Genomic DNA, 22349 nt, shown 5'->3' with positions numbered 1-22349 from the left:
TTCTCTTTCTGTCTTCCCTGATAAGACCCGTTGTTGCCCCGGCAACACAACGGCTCTGGGGCGTTTCCAGCATAGATCTGCACCGTCTAAAAGCGACGTCCGTTACAGGCGCCGTGGGGATCAGCGAAACCGTTATGTTCTAGTCGCGCTAGATCTACGTCCCGTCCTGTCATGTGACACCAACTTGTCCAGCTCACACTTCCGGTACTGTGTGTGCAAAAAAAAAAAGAAAAAAAAAAAAAAGTTGGTCGAAATCTTGGAGAAGTTTTGGCTTTGCGTGAGCACGAGCACACTCTCTTAACGTTTATGAGCAGTTTTGAAAAAAAGAAAAGCCGAAGACAGCGTCAACACATCAGGGAGACTTTTGTTTAAACGCGTAGCATGTCGACGGTCGCCCTGTACAACGACCAAGGAGGTGCGGAGGCTGCCGTGGAAGCGGGTCTGGAGAGCACCCCGACCTCCTCCAGCACCGCCGGAGCCGCCTTTGGACTCTTCAGCGCCGATTTTAAAAAGTAAGCTAGCTTCGCGTTGTCTGTCCGTTTTGGTAAAGTTAGCCGGTGCCGGGGAACTTCTGCTCGGCTAACTTCCAGTGCGACGTCAGCTGACTTTGAGGAGAAGCCAGCATCATCATCATCATCATCATCATCATCATCATCATCATCATCATCATCAACAACAAGCTAGGCAGTGATGGCGACTGGCCGTTAACGTTAGCTTATCCCTATTTTAAATGTTTCTTTTGACGCATGTTTCGTTTTATTTTACCCCCGTGGGTTCGCAATTCACGAGACAAGTTCAGAATACAGCTGCAGTAAGACTTATTGACTTATATGACTCATTGCCAGTTTATTTGGTAAAACTAGCTAAAAGTCCAATACAGCATTTCTGCAATAAATCATACTCTTATGAAGGTTAGAATAGTTGTTGAAGGAAAAAGGTTGATATAACTGATAATTTTAAATAATGTTTCACATCATATTGAAAAGTGTTTCTAATATTTTGCCCACTCAATATAGTGCATATAAATGAAGTTCGACTAAATCGTAGAAACACCTCCTTAAGTATAAAGCAATAAAAGCACCACAAAGAGCAAGTTTCCTTCTTGAACGTACGGATTTATTGTGTTTAAATCACTCAAATCCCACACAAACAGATGTGTGTGATTTGGTGTATGCAGCACTATATACGTTTATGGTGCTGTACGAGCCCTTGTATGCCTGACACGATAATAAAACCATCGTGCAAACATACCTACACTTTGCAGCAATGAGTAGACCATTAACAAATAAGGGTGAGAAAAGTCAAACTTAATCTAAACAACAACAAATGAGCAGTCCTCTAAATCAACCTTTCCACATCTCTGGGTCCAGTTTTAATAAGCAGACGGGAAGTGTCCGTATTTATATATGAAGGTGTTGAGCAGGCCAACGCTGAAAAGTGAGCTTTTATGAATGAGTGAGCTTCTTACTTTATTGAAGAAGCCGGAGCATACTCTATTTTTTGGGGGTTTAATTTCTGTAAATCCACATATTAACAATCAAATAAAAATGTTTACCCCTAAATATTTAAAAACAACATAAAACTAAAACTATTCTGCACACAAATTATTAAACATCATTTGAGGCTACATGTTCATACCATTTTAAGTTATAGTCTTTTATACAGAAGAGCAATTGAATTCATACAAACTGGAAAAGTGTGGCCTTTTTGAATTCATATGCAAACCACGTAGTTTATAGGCGCCATTGTTTCCATATGGTACCAAGTGACTCTCTGTGTCATTATCTCGCACCGTTATGGATAAGTTCAGGAAGGGACTGATCTGTATTTTAATTTACAGATTCAGTTTTTAGAAATACTAATAAGCTGCTAGAGGAGAAGAAGTTTCCGAGTTTCTACATTAACTTCACGTCACGGTTAGCTCGTCAGAACCATGTTTAATTAATTTTTTTCTACTTGTATAAAAACTGAAACTGGATTGTCAGCATGTTTTTGAGTTTCATCTCAGAAACCTGCCACTGGAGGGCAGCCAATCATCAGGGCTACCGCCCTCTGCGTTTTGTAATTTCTTGTAAAAAAAGCAGTGTTTTCATGCAGCTTAGCTTCTCTGGGTTGATGTTGAGTGTTTTTAAAGAAAGCATCTCACCACATGATCTCCACAGGGGTAGATTGTAAGTGCCCAGTCAGTATTTTAGGGCACAATACAGGCTTTTATTTGTTAACCCTAACAAGGAATGCCGGTGGTAAAAAAAAAAAAAAAAAATCCTGAAAACTGGCACATTTTGAGGTCACACTGCAGTGAGGGATTTCTGCAGCAGGATTGTGTGAGTGTTAAAATGTTGCTGAGTATTGCTAAAGTGAACCTCTTAATCCATCTCACATGACCATGTAGTTCGGCATGGCTAGGTCGTACGTTTCCCAGCGTCTAGGCCAAACTGGGCTGACCAGAAAATATTAGGACATGAATGATGCTTCTGTTTGTCTGTCACAAAGCCCAAGCCTGTTTTTAAATGATCTGCATCTCAGACTAGCTTAGTCCTAGTTAGCTTGTTTTAGGATCAGCGCCTGTTGTGCTTTAGTTAAATCAAGCTTTTGTTTAAAACTCCTGCGTGTTTGTCACATGTGAAGGCAACATTCCTGCACTTTAGTTGTATTTGAAGGCATCTTCTCACTGGCTTAAAGCTCTACGCCAGAAACATGTGACTGATTTATCATCTGCGATTTTAAGATATTTTGAGATATTTCACTGAGGCTGAAGTTGCATTTGAGCTGCATTTAAAAGTTTAGGATTTTTTTTTATTTTAAACCAGATCTTTCATGATGGGATTGTTGACTTTCTTTCTCCTTTTTGAAGAAAGAAGTCATATTTCATGTTTTGATATTGAAACACTTGCAGATTGTCATTATTCCCCCTGTTTTATGTTTTCTATTTTTACGTTCTATTAGTAACCGAAAGGACTGTTTCTGTCACTGGAGTCTTGTAGCTTGAGGAGTTGTAACTCCTTGAATTAAGGGTTTATTTTGACAACCAGAGTTGGTGATAGTTGGAACAGTGGAAAGATGAAGCAAAAATGTTTCGGATGAGTTGTATATTTAGTTTTTGTTGAGTGTGTTTCCATAACCAGCAAAGTAAAATGACTCTTGTCTGACTGGAATCTGGTGGTTTTGACGAGAGCAGATTAATGGTATGCGTGTCACGTTCATATATTTTTATAATTTTAATTCTCTTGCCGGTTGGAGTTATTAGTCCAATTTAATTCTGAAGCATTATAACCAAATGATCACGATTGGGTAGATTAGTGCCGCTGAGCCAGTTCTTTTTAAGATGGCCTCAGCGTTTTATTTAAAAAGACCAAAGACGGTATTTTGTTTGACAGTTCTGGAGATGGACCGCGTCTCATAGGATCCAGCTGTGGTTGTGACTGTGAGTGTATTACAGTCACAACATGATGAGATCTAAAATAACTGCTGACAATGCAGCCCACCTGTCCTCCACACTTCACTTGAGTTAAAGAGTTTTAATGGACAACATTTTGTTGCATATAGTTCTTATAAAGAACCCTTTAAACCTCAAATTTGCATTGAAATACAAGAGATCAAATCCAATTTTGTTGTGTCTTCACAAATTTGACATCATGGCATTAAATGAGATGGATAAACATGTGGCGCATTTGTGATAAATATTCATTAGGAAACTGCCATGGGTAAATGATTTTATAATAAATCTCAGGAGTGTCATCATCATCATCATCAACAACATGACGGGATGCAGGCATTTGGCTTTTTGGTGTGTGGAGATTGAGAGCGACGCGGTGTGGTGTTTTTTGCTACGGCTAACATGGAAACATCTGGATACCGTACCAAAATAAAAACAAAACATTATTTTTAGATGAATAAAGGTGAGGTCAGGTGCATGATAATGCTGCTTAATGTCTACTGGATGCGTATGGCAACTGTTTGCTAACGAGTATGCCATGTCAACGTAATGCTAACATGTCACTGTTGTGTTTAGCTTGTTTCTGCAGCCTCCAAGTGTTTGTGTGGGTTTTAACAATAATATTGGATTGTCTGCTCTTTCATTAGGCTGCATTCATGACATTATTTATTATATGGTTGGTAATATGGTTGTAAGTCGCTTTGGATAAAAGCGTCAGCAAAATGACATGTAATGTAATAAGAACTGTGCTTTATTAACGGCCTATTGCAATTTTCGTTTATTTCAAATAAGTCACAAATATTCCGTTTTTTTCTAGTTGTTATTCAAGAACCCAAAATCTTTTCACTTTGCACCGACCTGTTAAAAACAATGTCGTGGGCCCGGGTTCTCCCAGAGAAAGGCGTAGGAGAGAAAGTTCTGCCCCAGTGGCATCTCAAAGGGTATTTCCTGACATTCAGCCCGGCGCTGTTATCGTTGGCGTCGGCCCGTCCGGTTGGCAGAGCGCAGCGTGAGCAACGCGGATTGTTGTGCCTGTGGAGGTGATGAAAAGTCGTGTTTACCCAGCGGTGTAGATAAGGCCCTCCTCCCCCCCCCCCCCCCACCTCCAAGGGAAGTGACCACAGTCACACAGAGAGACCGAGTTCACAATCAAAGCCGGAAGGAGGCAGGTGAGATATCCGCGTTTTTTTCCAGAGGGAAAATCTACACGTACGGGAAGAAATAAAAGCAGCAACTTTAACAAAGAGTGGACCACATCTGACCGGCAGGTAGTTTCATAAAGAACGTGGACCGCGGCAGAAGGAGAGGCACGAGAGCTCAAGCACGAGTACGACTTCCCATTAGCGGAGCATCTTGTGACTTTTAAATTTTTTGAAACATTTTATTTATTTTTTGCCCAAGAGAAGAGGAAGAGAGTCGTCACAAAGCCGGTGGAGCCGGTGTGTGTGTGTGTGTGTGTTTTTCTTCTTCTCCACTTCTCCCTCCGGCATTGACGGCTTTTTGAACAAAGAACCAGTCGAGAAGACAACTGTAAATAAAAGAGAACGAGGCACACAGCCCGAAGGAAAGTAATTATCTGTTACACTCTTGAGTGTCTTGAAACACAGCCAGTGGGGGTTGTGGACTCTATTCTTGAGACAGCTAACACACACACACACACACACACACACACACACACACACACGCCCCCCCCCAGAGAACGAGTTCTGGTTGTCGAGCGGTTTTCTTTTCCGACCGCGGTGGAGGAAAGCCGGCATGGATGTTGGTTTCTCTGTGCGCTCGGAGGCAGTTGGAGCCATGAGGACGGCGCTGAACTCCGCCGAGAACTTACAGCTCACTCTGAAGACCGGGCTCAGTCAGGAAGAGAAGGCCCTCACACACGCCGAGCGTAGCCCCGAGGAGACACGCAAAGCCGGGTACTGTAGTATCACCCACAGTTTTTTTTTTAAACCTCTTTGATCTAAGTCATAGTTCAGGTTGTTTCCTCATTATGTCGGTCAGCTGGATCCTCAAGTTTGCTTTTGTCTTTTAAAAAGAAAACCTTGATAAAAGTCAAAATCATGTTTCAGAACGATTTGTATTGTTGTACAATGTTTTTCTGGTTTTTTTTATGATCTAAAATGATATATTTTGTATTTAAAATAACAAAATATTTCTAAACGCAGCATGCTAACATTTGCTATTTAGCACTAAAAACAACGTACAGCTGATTGGAATGCCGTTAGTTTTGCAGCTATTTGGTCATAAAACAAAGTGTGTTAACCTGATTGTGGTACCAAAAATGCCCAAAGTTATTAGGATGTATCTTCTGAAAACCACAGATGTCTGTACAAAACTTCCCACCAATCTATTCAACCGTTGTAGAGATATTTCAGTGGCTAAAATCCGTTTACAAAAACATTTCATTTCCAGAAAAAGGGTCTTGTTTGTCCTCTGGACGTTCCCTCGCTCCACGTGGTCGACGTTCCTGCTCTTCGATTGGGTGCATTGTCAGCGTACCGTTTGGCTCCCATAATAATGTTTGGTCTACGGGACGTGACCCTGCAATCTGGGAAGCTGACACAGATGCTGTGTACGCGGCGCTTTCGCACCACCTTTGGTCGACCTTCACTGCTCCTGAAGCGAAGTCGTCGCTCGCTGTGTCTGAGTTACACCGTTTTCTGTCCTCAGGAATGAAGACCTCAAAGAGATGTTGGAGAGCAACAAGGAGTCGCTCAAACTGGAGGCCATGAAACGGGTTGTTGGGGTGAGTGCATCGTGGGAAATCACACGCATTCTTTGTGTGTGTGTGTGTGTGTGTGTGTGTGTGTGTGTCTTCTCTCAGCTGTTTTAGTTTGGAAACGGTGACAAAGACAGCTGGATGAAATGTTGTTTTTTATCGTTTCGATTTTTGTTTCCAGCTGATTGCCAAAGGGAAAAATGCATCCGAGCTGTTTCCCGCTGTCGTGAAGAACGTGGCGAGTAAGAACATCGAGGTATGACGGCATCAAGACATCAAGACATCAAGACATCATTACTGTTGTCCTCTTTGCTCCAGTTGGTGGTTGTGATTCATTCAGTGCACGTGGGCAGTGATGCATGGCATTACAGAGGGCACTTCCTCAGCCAGGACATTAGTAGGCTAACTTGGAAAGCTTTTTAATTTTTTTATTTATTTTCCTTTTTCATACAAAGTTAAACAGACAAACTTAGAAAATAAATACATATATTTCTTTCAAATAAACACAAGATTATCGGCCGCCCAAGAAGAGCTCCTCCTAAAACCTCCCCTCCCTTGTTGTTGAATATTCTATTTCTATTTTTTCTACTCCCCCTTATTCTTCCTGAATTAAACAACTAAAACAAAAATACATACCCAAAGATGGAAAAATCAACTTAAATCAAGCTCTCTCTTTTTATTTTATTTTTTGCCAAGGAACACCCTGTGTCTCTTTTCAGGTAAAAGGAAATAAGAATAAATTGTGATGGAAATTTCTCTTTTTTTCGTTCCTGGAAGAAAAATCCCGATAATGAGCGACTACATACATATTTTACGGTATTAGACTTTAGAGATAAGCAATGTCTCTTTTTTTTTTTTTTATAGCACCTCAAGTATCGGAGAGTTTCCCACTATTTTCTCCCAAATCTTTGAGTAAATGTTTCTTGGGTAAAGGTCAAAGTAAGTCAGTTAAAATGTGTCTCACGAGGCAATATTGGAATTAAATCACTTAAACTAGTGATGAAATAAGTAACTTAACAGTGCACAATAACTCTAGTTGTGATAATGTCTACCCAGCTGGCAGCGGATACCTTTTACATTTTTTAGGTTTGACTTATTTGTTTTGCATCAGAAAACATAAAAACAAAAGTATATTGTCTTTTCAGTCAACAGTAGCACGACTAGTGTGTGTGTGTGTGTGTGTGTGTGTGTGTGTGTGTGTGTGTGTGTGTGTGTGTGTGTGTGTGTGTGTGTGTGTGTGTGTGTGTGTGTGTGTGTGTGTGTGTGTGTGTGTGTGTGTGTGTGTGTGTGTGTGTGTGTGTGTGTGTGTGTGTGTGTGTGTGTGTGTGTGTGTGTGTGTGTGTGTGTGTGTGTGTGTGTCACTAAATCATGGCAAGACTTTGTGCTCCAGACTCTTCCAGTGAACGACCAAACCACTAAGCAACAGCTCAAGAGGGGTTCCCATGCCCAGAGCCTGTGAATATTGATTAGCAGGAATAATCAGGTGGCATGAGAGAGGGGGGGGCCTGGAGCCCGGCGCCGGTGTGCAAGGCATGCAGCCGAAGCAACTCATGGCGGGGGGGGGGGGGGGGGGGGGGGGGGGGAGCAGGTGAGTGGATGTAATTGGCAGCAGAGAGCCCACAGTCACGTCTCCTCTCTCCCACCTCGTATACACCAGCTGCTAAGGTAGAGCCAGTTTCTCTCTCGGCTCCTTCTACACTTTTTTTAGTATGTCGCTCTAAAAAAATGTCCTCTTCTCTCGTTCCCACCTTCTTCTCACTGTCGCCCGCGAGCAGCCATCGATCCCCCGCTAATTAGACAACGGCACAAGAGCATGCAGGTTATTGACAGACGTACGCGTGATTTAATACCGGCGCGCTTTATTTCCTTTTAATCACCGCCTCGCCACGGCATTTTTTTTTTAACACCACGCGATTGTGTGCGTGATTCTGTGCGTTTTGAATGCGTCTGAAAGCGACAAGAAGAGAGTATATGTGATGAATAAAGTCTCATCTGCTGCCGGGCAAGTTGTAGAGCCCTTAATCGCTTCAAGATGAAATCGGTCGGGCGCTTTGTGGTCAAAAGGAACCAGATCCTTGAGGGCAGATGGGTTGTGCCTCCCCCTTTTTTATAGTGAGTAATGCCATTAATTCCAGCGGTAATGACCAGAACGATGATGGAGAACGGCGGCGCGCGGCTGCAGGTCAATACTCGCTGCATTAGAAAGCATGGTGCTGATTACCAGCTAAACTCTTGGTGATTGTACCCGAGATGTAACCTTAACCCTGACCTCCACCTTTTTAAAATCGGCTCCAGAATGAACTTTTATAAATAGTTCCTTTTCTAATGACCACATTTTATTACACTTCCGCTATATATATTTATGAGCCCCCGTAGTCCTAGAGGCTCAAATTTGCTCCGTTAGTTTTGCTTTTTTTTTTTTTTTTTTAGAGCAAACCTTCCGCCTCCAGTCGGATAAATATTATCTCAGGCTTTCCTGCGAGGAAAAAACAGACGAGAAGGACGGCGAGGCGAATGACGCCACGGCCCGAAAGTACCATCGCCTCGCTCTCTCCGCCTGAAACAACACCGGGTCGGGTCTGCAGCTCGTGATGCCGAGACTTTCTTTGTACTCCTTTTTGAAATAATAAACTCAAATGTCCCTCCCCTCCCCCCGCAGAAGAACTGAACTAAGAGAAGGCTCTTCCTGTTGTTTCTTTGCTTATTGTTGATTTTAGTCCTCTTTACAGCTGCAGTCTTTGATGTAAACAGACTGCAATTGTTGCTTTAATTTCCCCCGTTTGATGTAATTGTCCTTCTCAGCTAAAGAAGCTTGTGTATGTGTACCTGGTGAGGTACGCTGAAGAGCAGCAGGACCTGGCGTTGCTGTCCATCAGCACCTTCCAGCGGGCCCTCAAGGTAACCTTTCTCTCTTCATTATACCTAACACGGTCTTTTCTTCTCGTCTACACATTTCCTGTTAAATGCTTTTGATACGGTAATCGTTATTAGTAGAAACACGGGACACGTGTGTGTGTGTGTGTGTGTGTGTGCGTGTGTTTTATTTTCTCCTGTATCTCCGTGGCAGGAGCCGAACCAGTTCATCCGGGCCAGCGCACTGAGGGTTTTGTCCAGCATCCGGGTCTCCATCATCGTCCCCATCATGATGCTGGCCATCAAGGAGGCGTCGGCCGACATGTCCCCATATGTCAGGAAGACGGCGGCCCACGCCATCCAGAAGCTCTACAGGTAACACGCGCGGCTGCACTCGCCTTACCCACTCACTCCTGAGGTAAACCAGTAAGCATGTTGACACAATGGGGTTTGCCCTGCGGTCGTCTCGCTCTTATCAGCCGAGTCTTTCTCAGACTGCCGTGGAGCAAAGAACGACTTGAGTGCTTAAAATATGAGCAAAGTGGTAAAACCGAACTTCACTGGATCGGTTACATATTTACAGAGCCGTGTCTGTAATCTCACCTTTCTTTTTACGAAGTCGTGCACCATCTTGTTTTAGTGGGATGCACTACAACAACGGTTATCGTCATTATCGATTTAAACCGCTGATTATTTTCTTGATTAAACGATTTATCCCTAAGAAAAATAGGGAATTGTGACCACTATGAATTCTTCAAAATGCCCACATTTTCAGTTTACAATCAGATATCAGAAACAAAAGATTAAAACGACCCCGGTCATGTACACACTCCTTTCTGTGAAATAGGACCGTACAACACTACACCTGTCAGTTATGATGCAACACGTTAACGAGACCCACATATCCGAAATCTCAATGTATTGCCTACTACAGACCAACCAGGGGGTCCATGGGGGGTCACGAGGCTTCCTCAATTTTTAAGAGGAGACAACTTTAAAAACAATGTACAGTTTGCCTATATCTGAGCACACTGACCACTTCTTTTAAATACATAACAGCCGAGATCAGAACATAAAACACGACGTGACGCACTGCATCGTGAGCACTGATTTTAATTTGTCCCATCAAGTGTGTTCGTGTTCTGTGAGTCGTTAACATTCCCCAGTCAGCGGTTTGTCGTTCTCTCCCTTTTTCTTTTTTTTTTTAATCTTCAGCCTGGATCCAGACCAGAAAGAGCAGCTGATCGAAGTGATCGAGAAACTCCTGAAAGACAAAAGCACCGTAAGTACCGGCCGAGTTCAACTGTGAAGTGCGGGCCGACCACCGGAGGGCGCCGCAGTCAAGCGGTTCTCCCCCCCCCCCCCCCCCCCCACCTTCGGCTCTCCATCCCACAGCTCATTCGGCAATGCCATGGTTTGTTAACGCCCACTTAAACCCACACATCTTCAGATGCTCCTTGTTAAGTGTCCATTTGGTGGGAATTTTCGCACTGATGCTAGAGTCAGCCTAATTTTCTCAAAGGCCAACTTCTTTTTTTTTTTCTTCTATTCCTCAAATGAGTTGGGATTCTCAAATTCTGTGTTCAGGCCCGGTCGGACACAAACAGCCCATTAGAAGTCAGCCGGCGGCTCATTCATTTGAGGAGGTCACAGCGAATACCGACGATGTTTAAATGCCAAATTTCAAATATGTAGACGTTGGCGACGACGGGAATGCAGAGTACGCCGCGCTCGTACGTGCGAGTCATGCACAGTTTGCCCGCGATTATGTATTCATAGCGTATACCTGTCATTATGCAAACAAAACAAAAGCGGCTCAGGCCAAAGAGGGGGGGAGAGGGGGGGTTTGGGTTGGAAACCCAAGTACCAGATGCATAGCATATTTAGCCCCGGACGCTAACGAAGACAGATGACTTCTCCCCCTATTGGAGCTCACATTGTGAGGCTGTGGACGGAGAGAGAGAGAGAGAGAGAGAGAGAGGGAGAGAGGGAGAGAGAGAGAGAGAGAGAGAGAGGGCACTATCAGTCGGTGATGAATGGTGGAAAGCGATGATTTCTTTCTTCTTCTTTTTTTATGATGCTGGGGCGACGCCTCGTAGCATTTAGAAGATGGTCGGTGTTCCTGCCATGTTGTTTCATTCTATATGCTGAGATTCTTTATGAGAGGGTGCTGTCGTCATGTAGCTCAGGTATCACACGTAACAAAGGTCAGTCTACTGGTCTGCACAGGAAGCATTTTTTATTTTATATATATATGTCTGTCTGCAGGGGTTTTGTCAAGTCTGAGAGAATAAGCTCTGATGAGGTCATGAGGGTTATTTTCCGCTTCAAATGTGCAGACTTCAAATGTTGAACAGAAAGCGGGTGCGATGAAGGGATGAAAAGACTCCATTGGCTGCGTTATACTTCATGCTGTGAACTTTTGCACAATCCTTCGTCAACATTGTGCATATTCCTGCACAAAACCGCAGATCTCTATCATTTTAATACAGATGGTATTGTTTTTTCTTATTTTATTGGACATATTTATGTATTTTTCTCTTACTAGGTTCCATCCATATGCAACAAGACACCAAGGCACACATTCCTTAAATGTGGAAACCTACTTGGCAACAAACCTGACTCCAATTCTGAGTTTGAACAAAGAATAGCACAACAGCTTTGTAGCACACAGAGAAATAAGTGAAGAGGATTAAATAAGCAAATGGACAAAAAAAAGTGGCTAAAATATTCAGAGCTATGTTTTTGCTATTTTTGTGCAATTATTTAAATATATGTATGTGTGCACTCAAATCCACTGAAACACGGCTGCATCCCATGACTATTGATCACGACGTTGCCGAGCTTCCGCTGAATTAAAATTGTGTTTCGCAAATATAAATCATCAACGTATTCGGCAAATCATTAAACATTTTAGTTTTAAATATGTTTCTACAGTACATTGAATATCATTCCTAATCATCATTTTGTCTATGAAGAGTCGCAATGCATTCTGGGTATTCCCAGTAAACTCATGGTCTCATTCTCGCTAATCCGGACATTTCTTGCAGTCACAATATCCTCATAATATGCAGTCGCAGCGCACCGCTAACTCTATTTTGCCTCATTCTTGCAATGAATATTATATTATATATATATATATATATATATATATATATATATATATATATATATATATAATATTATTATTATTATTAACATGCGATATCAAACGGAGCCACAGTCCCGCTACAAAAATAAATGCTTTCCAGACATCTTTAGGTTTGCCGAAACAGTTTTTCCCGTATTGAATGTTAACGAATATTTGAACTGCAAAGCAGTGACTTCATTTAGGGAAATGCTCGTTAGCCGATGTCACCGTGCGGGAAGGAGGAAACATTCGGTTATTGTTCTAGTCCGTGTCGCCGGCCAGGCCTCCTGACATTTACCTTTTTACAGATGGGCCTGTTTGGTTAAATGCCTGTGACACGCGGCGAGCTGCTTTAGAAGGCAGGATGGTTTAAAGAGAAGATGGGGAAGGCCTGATGACAGAGACAACATAGGAGTTTGTGCAGCTGTTTTACCGTGATGGATCTATTATCCAGCCATTACAAGATAAATGATCGATCCCTCCCACCACCACACCCCCCTCCTGCACCTTCTGCAAAATTGAAATGAGAACAGAAAGGAGAGGCGGAGGCTGGCAGGAGGAGGGGGGGGGGGCGGGTGTAGTATGATCAGGGAACTAGGTGAGATGCCCATTAATTTAAGAGAAAAAAAGGAGGGAGGAGGAAGAGAGCGAAGGGAGGATAGGCCGACCCCGCGCCGCGCCATCAATCAAAAAGGCGCACGTTGTCTCTGACGTGATGACCCAGCACTCTCTGCCTCTCCGGCGCCCTAATTAGAATTCATAGCAAAATAGATGCAAGGAAACGGTTTGGGCCCTTCATAATTTTATAGGAAATTTATTGTTATTAGAAGAACCATTTGCTTAGTGTGATTTTTCCATTACCGGCTTGTCACGCAGGGTAGATAATATGGTCGGGGGGGGGGGGGGGGGGGGGAGGCGGCGTATGAACTCCATAGATTGGGGTGTCAGTTTTGTTGATGGTGCATGTAGTTTACCTTGGAGCTGCGTCTAATGGGGGGGAAGTTGGTGGGAGAATGCACAAAGCCTTGCAGCAGGATCCACATGCCTGTAATAGCCTCAGAGACGGCCGAGGCCTTGAGAGAGTAAAAATACACGCCGCCAGTACACGCTGAATATATATATATATATATGTGTGTGTATATATATATCTATATCTATATCTATCTCTATCTGCAGGAGGTGTTAACTGAAGAGACCAGCTGTGCTTTAAGCTACTATGAAGCTACTGTAACATAGATATGTAGAAGCCATGATTTTGTTTATACTGAAAACATTGGAAACATCGGTTTGTTTTGTGATTGTCCAAATGAAATAATATCCACCTCCTTTGTATTGGGTTCAGGTCATAGACCGTAACAACCAGAGGAGTCGCCCCCTGGTGGACAGTAGAGAGAATGCTGGTTGAAGACACTTGTCTTGAAATGCTGTTGAATGAACAACAGCTGTTTGAATAATAAGTTGAACTCCTCCGATACATGTTTTTAATCAAACTGAAATCAACATTGTGCACAGCTTCTCTTCACTGAAATGAAGTAAACTTGCTCATCTAATCGATCACATACAAACTAATATTACAATATTACACCAGCCAGTTTATCTGCTTGAGTTTTGTTTCTTTCAGATTAATCCAGATGTTTACAGTTTATTTCCCTGAAACATATAATTCATCCTGCTGGAGACCAATAGAATAGATAAAGAAGACTCATTAGATGCTAGCTTTAGAATATTGGGACGTTTTTGCTCCTCACGACACAAACTGTATGTCCTCACATTAATATCACTAACGTATGCAGAGACACAGGTGATACTTACCAATATAATTATGTTCTTAATATTCTCAGTAGCGGACGAGATGTCTCGGCCGTCAGCAGATAAGCGCTCGGTTTCAGTTTATTAGGTACACCCAGCTAAAGCAACGATAAATCTCCCCCTTACGTGAAGGTTCATTCAACATGTTGATTCACCTGGAGGACGTAGTAACTATATTACATTGTACAGAGATGCACTTCTGTTATTTAGCCTGCACTCATTGATGTAAACGGGTTGGACATAATAATGCAAACACCCCTGACTAAGATGCAACATAATCAGCACCTCTCTGAAACCAGGTCCTGCGACACTGTTGGTATTAAGATGGCTTTTAAGGCCCATATTTATCAGAGAATCTACAGACGGCAGCCGTACACACACACACACACATTTCATACACACACACACACTCAATGCAGGCTCATGACAATGCTGATGGGTAAATGCACCGGGTCCCCACAGGGCCACCGGGGGGCCAGGAGGCTTTAATTGGGAAGACCAGATTCTGCTCCTTCTCTCTCTCTTCTTCTGCTTCTTCACCCTCGCCTGCCCACGATAATGGTGTTTGCATATTAATACGCCGCCATGTCACTCAGTCTCGCAGACAGTCGTGTGTGTGTGTGTGTGTGTGTGTGTGTGTGTGTGTGTGTGTGTGTGTGTGTGTGTGTGTGTGTGTGTGTGTGTGTGTGTGTGTGTGTGTGTGTGTGTGTGTGTGTGTGTGTGTGTGTGTGTGTGTGTGTGTGTTTTTTTGCGCCTGAAAAAAAGAAATTATATAATTTATGAGAAGCATTCATAGACGGATTTCTTTCGTCGTGTAAAATAAGTGAGTTAAAACTTAAAGCACTTCCTTCTAATTATCAACTAACTACTTAGCGGCTGAACTGTGCATATTTTAATCAAAGTGGTAAATTGGTATTGTGTTTTTTTTTTTTAAAGTGTAATAATGGGGTTTTTCTTTCCGATGGTTACATCTGTTAACCAGTTTTTTTTTTTTATTTCCCTCGAGTCTTTTATATTACAGCTTCTTTTTTTTCTTTTCTTTTTTTAAAGAGATAAAGCATTTGTTCAATTTGTCTGACAAAATGGTTTCACATCCTTTCAATTCCCGTTAACTCTGTTAATGCTGCAGAGGAAACGGGTTCTCATTCCCTCTTCTTCGTCTTCTTCTTCTTCGTCTTCTTCTTCTTCTTCTTCTTCGTGGTGGTTCTCTGTAGCTGGTGGCCGGCAGCGTGGTGGTGGCGTTTGACGAGGTGTGTCCGGACCGCATCGACCTCATCCATAAGAACTACAGAAAGCTGTGCAACCTGTTGGTGGACGTGGAGGAGTGGGGCCAGGTGGTCATCATCTCCATGCTGACGCGCTACGCCAGGACACAGTTCACCAGCCCCTGGAAGGAGGTGAGGCCCCCGCCCACAGTCCCCAATGGGCGACTAAAGCTATCTGATCTTAAATCCAATTCAATTTGAGAGTTTTAGCTCGCAACAACCCCGCTGAAAAACACGGCGCGTGTGTGTGTGTGTGTGTGTGTGTGTGTGTGTGTGTGTGTGTGTGTGTGTGTGTGTGTGTGTGTGTGTGTGTGTGTGTGTGTGTGTGTGTGTGTGTGTGTGTGTGTGTGTGTGTGTGTGTGTGTGTGTGTGTGTGTGTGTGTGTGTGTGTGTGTGTGTGTGTGTGTGTGTGTTTTTTGTGCTTCAGGGCGCCATGTTCGACGAGGACAACGAGAAGGCGTTCTACGAGTCCGAGGAGGAGAAGAAGGACCAGACGGAGGCGACGCCGTACACCATGGATCCAGATCACAGGCTGCTGCTCAGGAACACCAAACCTCTGCTGCAGAGCAGGAACACGGCTGTGAGTTCGCTGGACACACACAGGCAGACAGTAGTCAAGCCATTAGGTGTGCGTGCGTGTGTGTGTGTGTGTGTGTGTGCGTGTGTGCGTGTGTGTGTGTGCTGCTTTTTGAGCTGTCGAGAGAAATAAACATTGATCAAGGGCTCTGCTCGTATCTCAGCACTTTCTCAGAGGTAAAAGCTCCACTAAAACTAGTTTAGTCCCGTATGGATGTATAAACACTTTCAAACTCACTTCCCAGCCCCCCCCCCCCCCCCCCCCCCCTAACATAGTGAGTGCAGATCTCCATCACCCAGAAGCCTCAAGGTCTCTGTCGCGGGAAGGAAAAATGCTCCCAAATGAAAGTGTTGATTAAAATGCGACACCCCGACAACGCGACGACGTCGTCCATCTTCATCGAGACGAACCCTTTTCACTCTGCCTGCTACGATGGACACACGTCCGCCTGCTGTTTGAAGGATTACCTTCGTAGAGTCGCATCATGGGGCGCCTTTGGTAGAGAAATGCGTATGAAGGGATTTTATTTCAGCTTGGGATAGACGGGTGGCAATATACTGTACCGATGGTGGTGTAATAATAATAATAATAATAACTTAAGTTACAAAGAGCTTTTCAGAAAAAAAAACATAAAATCAAAGGAAAGTATCATAAAAGGTCGACTAAAAAGTCACTTTTAGTATTTCCATTTTATGAAACTTTACACTTCTACATCTCAGAGGTAAATATTGTACTTTTTACTACATGTACTACATTTGTCAGACAGCTTTAGTTTCTTCTCAGATGATGTTTTTCATCCCTTCCCCTCCAGTGAAAACCCCGTATATATATATATTATATCTGTTGATGTTGCGTGTTTGTGATCAACTGAAGGTGTTGAAGAAACTCCTCCCCCTTCTTTAGGTAAATAAACTCTTTTTTTAAAAAAAAGCCTCTTGGATCAGCTGGAAGATGCATCGTCACACAGCTGTTGGTTCTTTGTAGAGATACGAGGTTCTCACAGGACGGAGACCACAAACACATGTTGATCTCACAGTGATGTAGATTAAACTAGACCACAGCATATAGAGGAGTTAACATGAAACACACATTAATGCAGCAGGAATGTTCATCCAGAAACATCAGATATTAGTAAAACGCTGATAGGGAGCATTCTACTGCACAGTACTTTTCATACTTTAAGTACATTTAGCTGATACTTACTTTTACTTAAGTGAGGTTTTGAGTGCAGGACCTTTTGTGTGTTTATACCGTGTAGCATGAGTACATTCACATAAGTAAATACAGTATATATGAATACTTCCTCCACCACTGCCTGCAAGCTGTCAAATGTTTAAAGGGACTCAAATAATCTCTGACTGTGTTGGTGTGTTTCAGGTGGTGATGTCTGTCGCTCAGCTCTATTGGCATTTGGCTCCTAAGCATGAAGTCAACATCGTCACCAAGTCACTGGTTCGACTACTGAGAAGCCACAGGTAATTAAAAAAAAATATATATATATATATGTTTTTTTTTTAATTATTATTATTTATTTTTTATATATAATATTTTGTTTATATATATATATATATATATATATATATATATATTTTTTTTATTATATTTTTTTTATATACAGTATAATATTTTGTATGTGTGTGTGTATATATATATATATATGTTTTTTTTTTAATTATTATTATTTATTTTTTATATATAATTTGTTTATATATATATATATATATATATATATATATATTTTTTTTTTATTATAATTTTTTTATATACAGTATAATATTTTGTATGTATGTATGTATATATTTATATATATGTATAAATAAAAAATAACTATTTATTTATATAAAAATATATCTAAATAAATAAACGCCTTCTCCTGAGTCAGCGTTGATGTTGTCATCTCTGCGTCCGTGTTCCCCCTCTCGTGCACAGAGAGGTGCAGTACATTGTGCTCCAGAACATCGCCACCATGTCCATTCAGAGGAAGGTAAGTCTGCTCGTGGACAGCAGGAACAAGACGCGTGCACGTGTCGCGGCTCTTCTCACAACATGCGCTCTCTCCAAACAGGGGATGTTCGAGCCCTTCATGAAGAGCTTCTACGTGAGATCTACAGATGCCACACACATCAAAACGCTGAAGGTAAATACTAGTTCATTGCATACTATTCATCGATAAATAAGAGTCAAAAGGATTTTGAGCTTTTAGAAATAACTTCACACTTTATCCTTTTTGAAATCAAGCTGCAGGATAATTTCAAATTTGGTTGTGGGAGAATAAAATGCGTGAATCATTATCAAACTGTGACGTTACACAAAGAACTGCAGTTCCGAACTCGAGTACAGATTCAAACCTCGGAGCCCACGGTGACGCTGAAGTCACTTTTTTTAATTCACGTTAAATGTACAAATGTTGGTCCTGTGTTTTTCACGATAAAACCGAAGCTGAAAGTGGAACATTTAAAGCTTTCTGGAGGCAACGCAGGTAAAGTGAATAAACATCTAAAACATCAACATAATCGCATTAATAACAATGTCTCTTCCGTTTAAACATTTAACATTATACTTTAAAATGTCCATTCACGTTCAAAAGTATGTTTAACTGACACTCTGCACTATTCAAGTTCTCCCCCTCATATCCTGTCATATTTCATAGGCTGCCCTTTAACATTGTACATTGCATTTGCACCTCATCATCAACCTGTTTATGCTCATAATCATCGTTTACTTTTGGCACGTGTACATTTGGTTGTTGCACCTTTTTTTATATTTTATTTCATTCTCACTCAATACGTTGGCACTCTGGATAAATCTTTTCTCCGCCCCTCCGATGATTCTTGTAGTTGGAGATCCTGACCAACCTCGCCAACGAAGCCAACATCTCAACTATTCTGAGGGAGTTTCAGGTTCGTTGTTTCCTTTTTATTCACCGTGAAGCGACGTCAAAAGAGAGTTCCTCTTCCTGCGTGACTCTGACGCGGTGTTTCCGTTCCTTTTTTCTTCCTCCCAGACCTACGTAAAGAGCCAGGACAAGGCGTTCGCGGCGGCCACCATTCAAGCCATCGGCCGGTGTGCCACCGACATCTCCGAGGTCACGGACACTTGTCTCAGCGGTCTGGTGCTGCTGCTTTCCAACCGGGACGGTAAAAAGCCTTCATCGATAACAATACCAAAGTACTTTTAATAAGCAATGTACGTGTTTAGACACCTCAGTTTGTGTCTCTGTATTTAGATCAGTTCAAAGATCTATATCTGTGCTCTCTTCAAAGCCACGAGACTCCTTTTTGACAAAAATCTGTCATTTTAACTCTCTGAACACGTAGTTGCTGTTCTACCGCTCATCGGTTAGTTAGTTCGAGTTGTTGTGGGACTTTGCTGAATCCAAACGTACCCTTTTTAAAACCCCAAAGTGTCACAATATTCCAGAGGAAGCGACCGATCGATGCAGCGGTCCACCAGCAGCGCTCGTTAAGACTCTTTTGAAGACCCCTCTCCTCACACGTACCTCCAAAACACCCAAGCTGTCACTTCACGGTGCTGTTTTTTTGTGTGTTTGCAGAGACGGTGGTGGCCGAGAGCGTGGTGGTGATCAAGAAGCTGCTCCAGACTCAGCCCACCCAGCACAGCGACATCATCAAACACATGGCCAAGCTCTTCGACAACATCTCGGTGCGTTCCGCCGCTGCGTCGGTCGTACCGGAAACACACGGGTCAAGCTTGTCATCCACGTAACCTGTTGCATTCGTCAGGTCTCCATGGCCCGAGCCAGCATCCTGTGGCTGATGGGGGAGTACTGTGAGCGGGTGCCAAAAATTGCGCCCGATGTCCTCCGTAAGATGGCGAAGACTTTCACGGCGGAGGAGGACATCGTGAAGCTGCAGACGGTCAACCTGGCAGCCAAACTCTACCTCACCAACTCCAAGCAGGTACATTAAATACCACGAGGCATTTATTTTCGTACGCTTTGAGCTGATCATTGAGCAAATATGGTGCTGGATTAACGCTAACGATGTCTGAAATTTAGCATTTTCATGATTTGTAGTATAATAATCATTAAAAAAAAAAAAGAGAGAGAGAGAGAGAGAGCGACGATTCAGATTCCAGTTGTCTAAATATCATTTTTATTTCACAAGTCACGGCAATGTTCTCGCGGTAAATTGGACACTTCTGCAACCCGCGGAGCTAAATGCTCCGTTTAAAAAAAAAAAAAAAAAAAAAGTAAGAGTCTGTGAACGAGACGGCTTCGACGTAATGGAGCGCAGCGCCGTGTTTACAGGCCCGTTCGGTGCGATGAGGGTGGATTCTGGCCCCCGAGGCGGGTTTATGAGCCCAGACGCTGCCTCCCTCAAACGACCACATCATTACACCTCCTGCTCCTCGTAATGTGTCGGAGGAGGATGGAGAAGGATGGAGAGAGAGGGAGGGAGGGAGAGGGAGAGAGGGAGAGGGAGAGAGAGAGAGAGAGAGGGAGAGACTCAAAAAGACAATTCGGGATGCTGCGTTGTGACGCTGCTGTTTGAGTCATCGAGGGGGGAAGAAAAATGGCTATATTCCACTTTTTGGGGATTTTTGGGAAAAGGAACGAGTATTTATTACATATTTAGATGAGAAGGTCGATGCCACTCACACTAACTGGAGGCAGTTAGCTTAGCTTAGCATACAGACTGGAAACCAAAGTAAAAAAACAAGACATTTTGCACACCTCCAAAAGCTAATGCGTCTAATGCATCGTAAAGCCTTCTTATAATGCGTTATAGCCGTCTTATACCACCGTGTAATTACAGTTACAAGCACTCATTAATGTCTTATAACAATAATACAAACACAAAACAAAACATTTTATTTGATATATTGCTTTAATTGATTGCTTTTGTCCCTTTTTACTTTAAGCAAACGAGTAACTTACAATCACATTACGATGCATTATAAAGAAGGTTAGAATGTATTATGCTTTGTGAATTATTACACGCTATGATAATGACAATGAGGGCTTATATCTATACGTTATACAGATTTTATATATGTTCGTAATGCATTATGGACACGGGCGTCACAGAAAGTGTGACCGTGTGTCTTTTTATAATGTAGTAAAGTTGCGGTTCTGTATTTCATCCGCTGTCTTACACCTCATCCTCATCCCCCACCAGACGAAGCTGCTGACCCAGTACATCCTGAACCTCGGCAAATACGACCAGAGCTACGACATCAGAGACCGAACCCGCTTCGTCAGGCAGCTCATCGTGCCCAACGAGAAGAGCGGCGCCCTCAACAAGTACGCCCGGCGCATCCTGCTGGCCCCCAAACCGGCCCCGATGCTGGAGTCTGCCTTCAAAGGTGCTTTTCATACATCCCTCTTTTTAAATAGGTTGAATATTTAAGCTCGAATACCTTTCCCTGTCCTGTGTGGTAATTCCTCTGAAGCCAATCACTGAATCCGTATATTAACCGGTCCTCTATTTCACATCTTTTTTCCAGCGCGGTAGTTTTATTATTCTGCTGCGTCTGTCTCTCTGAAGGGCAGTTAGGTCAGACCCCCTTTACCTTGGACTAATGAGATGGGTAAATTATTGAGCTATTGCTAACCTTTTTCAGACACTCTGAGAAAGAAAAAAACTCCCTCATTTAGCTGTCTCATCTCTCCCCCCCCCCCCCCCCCCCCCCCCCCCCCGACAAAAGGGACAGAAACTGCCTCCCACAACATTAAAATTCAGAGGCGGTTTGCACCTACTGGGTGTTTATGGAAAGCGCTAACCACCCCTGTCATTCTTAATATTCACAACTAAAGTCTATTTTTTTCTCTTTTTGGTCTGCAAAGCACAGTTTTGAGAGCACACCTCCCCAAGGCACACACACACTGATTATCTCCATGTATTGGACACCGAGGGGGGGGGGGGGGGGGGGGGGGGAGGGAATGTGTGTTTCTGTGCACGCTAACACAGAGAGCTGATATGCATGTGAATGCATCTTCTGTTAAAGATCTCTTGAAATCATCCTCCTCCATCTGCTCAAACTTCCTCTTTTTTTTTGTTTTTGTTTCCATTTCTTTAAAAATGCTTTTCACCGCTCTCATTGCTGTATTTTTTTTAATTTTCTTTTTATTTCCTCCTACTTTTTAGATCGAGACCGCTTCCAACTGGGCACTCTCTCCCACAGCATCAACAGTAAAGCCACTGGATACCAGGAGCTCTCGGACTGGCCGGCGGTGGCTCCCGACCAGTCTGTGAGGAACGTGGAGGTCGTTGAGCCAGTAAGAAATCCACCTCCCTGACACACCACCAATATGAAATATAGTTGTATTCTTATTATGATATGAGTGACACAAAAACCCTATATTTGATTTCACACGAGGCAGAGTGATCAGATTTATATCTCACCCTAAACTGTGTCCCTATTTTAAGCTTGGATTCGGTTACATTGGTCACACGTGATGCATTCAAGGACTGTCGTAAAGTGTGAAAATCCAATGATGAGCAAACAAAACATGCCTTTCGAACCTGCTAGTAGGTTTGGGGTTCAGAGGGTTATTAGCTTATAGAACAGAACTGATTTGTTTATTAAGACTCATC

The 22349-nt window shown here is 42.8% G+C and overlaps 1 protein-coding gene across 4 annotated transcripts in view; it reads left to right on the top strand.

Annotated features, from left to right (window-relative positions):
• Positions 1-98: 98 nt before the first annotated feature.
• The window catches only part of ap3b1a (adaptor related protein complex 3 subunit beta 1a), a 47657-nt gene continuing 25406 nt past the window's right edge, over positions 99-22349 (top strand). The window contains exons 1-18 of one of the 4 annotated variants that reach the window (XM_034546375.1): positions 5238-5352; positions 5849-6008; positions 6107-6182; positions 6337-6411; positions 8958-9053; positions 9223-9383; positions 10224-10290; positions 15162-15344; positions 15640-15792; positions 17167-17264; positions 17719-17773; positions 17855-17926; positions 18627-18689; positions 18794-18926; positions 19343-19452; positions 19533-19709; positions 20931-21117; positions 21900-22030. In XM_034546375.1, the coding sequence (XP_034402266.1) occupies positions 6126-6182; positions 6337-6411; positions 8958-9053; positions 9223-9383; positions 10224-10290; positions 15162-15344; positions 15640-15792; positions 17167-17264; positions 17719-17773; positions 17855-17926; positions 18627-18689; positions 18794-18926; positions 19343-19452; positions 19533-19709; positions 20931-21117; positions 21900-22030 (1818 nt within the window). In that variant the 5' untranslated portion in view covers positions 5238-5352; positions 5849-6008; positions 6107-6125. Of the gene's footprint in view, positions 513-4533; positions 5353-5848; positions 6009-6106; positions 6183-6336; positions 6412-8957; positions 9054-9222; positions 9384-10223; positions 10291-15161; positions 15345-15639; positions 15793-17166; positions 17265-17671; positions 17774-17854; positions 17927-18626; positions 18690-18793; positions 18927-19342; positions 19453-19532; positions 19710-20930; positions 21118-21899; positions 22031-22349 lie in introns of those variants that run through there. The other 3 variants (XM_034546374.1, XM_034546373.1, XM_034546376.1) reach the window with 3 other exon arrangements.

This window comes from Cyclopterus lumpus, chromosome 12 (assembly GCF_009769545.1).
Source record: "Cyclopterus lumpus isolate fCycLum1 chromosome 12, fCycLum1.pri, whole genome shotgun sequence".
NCBI classification, from domain to species: domain Eukaryota; kingdom Metazoa; phylum Chordata; class Actinopteri; order Perciformes; family Cyclopteridae; genus Cyclopterus; species Cyclopterus lumpus.
Note: the sequence above shows the minus strand (reverse complement) of the source record. Positions and strands in the feature narration are given on the sequence as shown.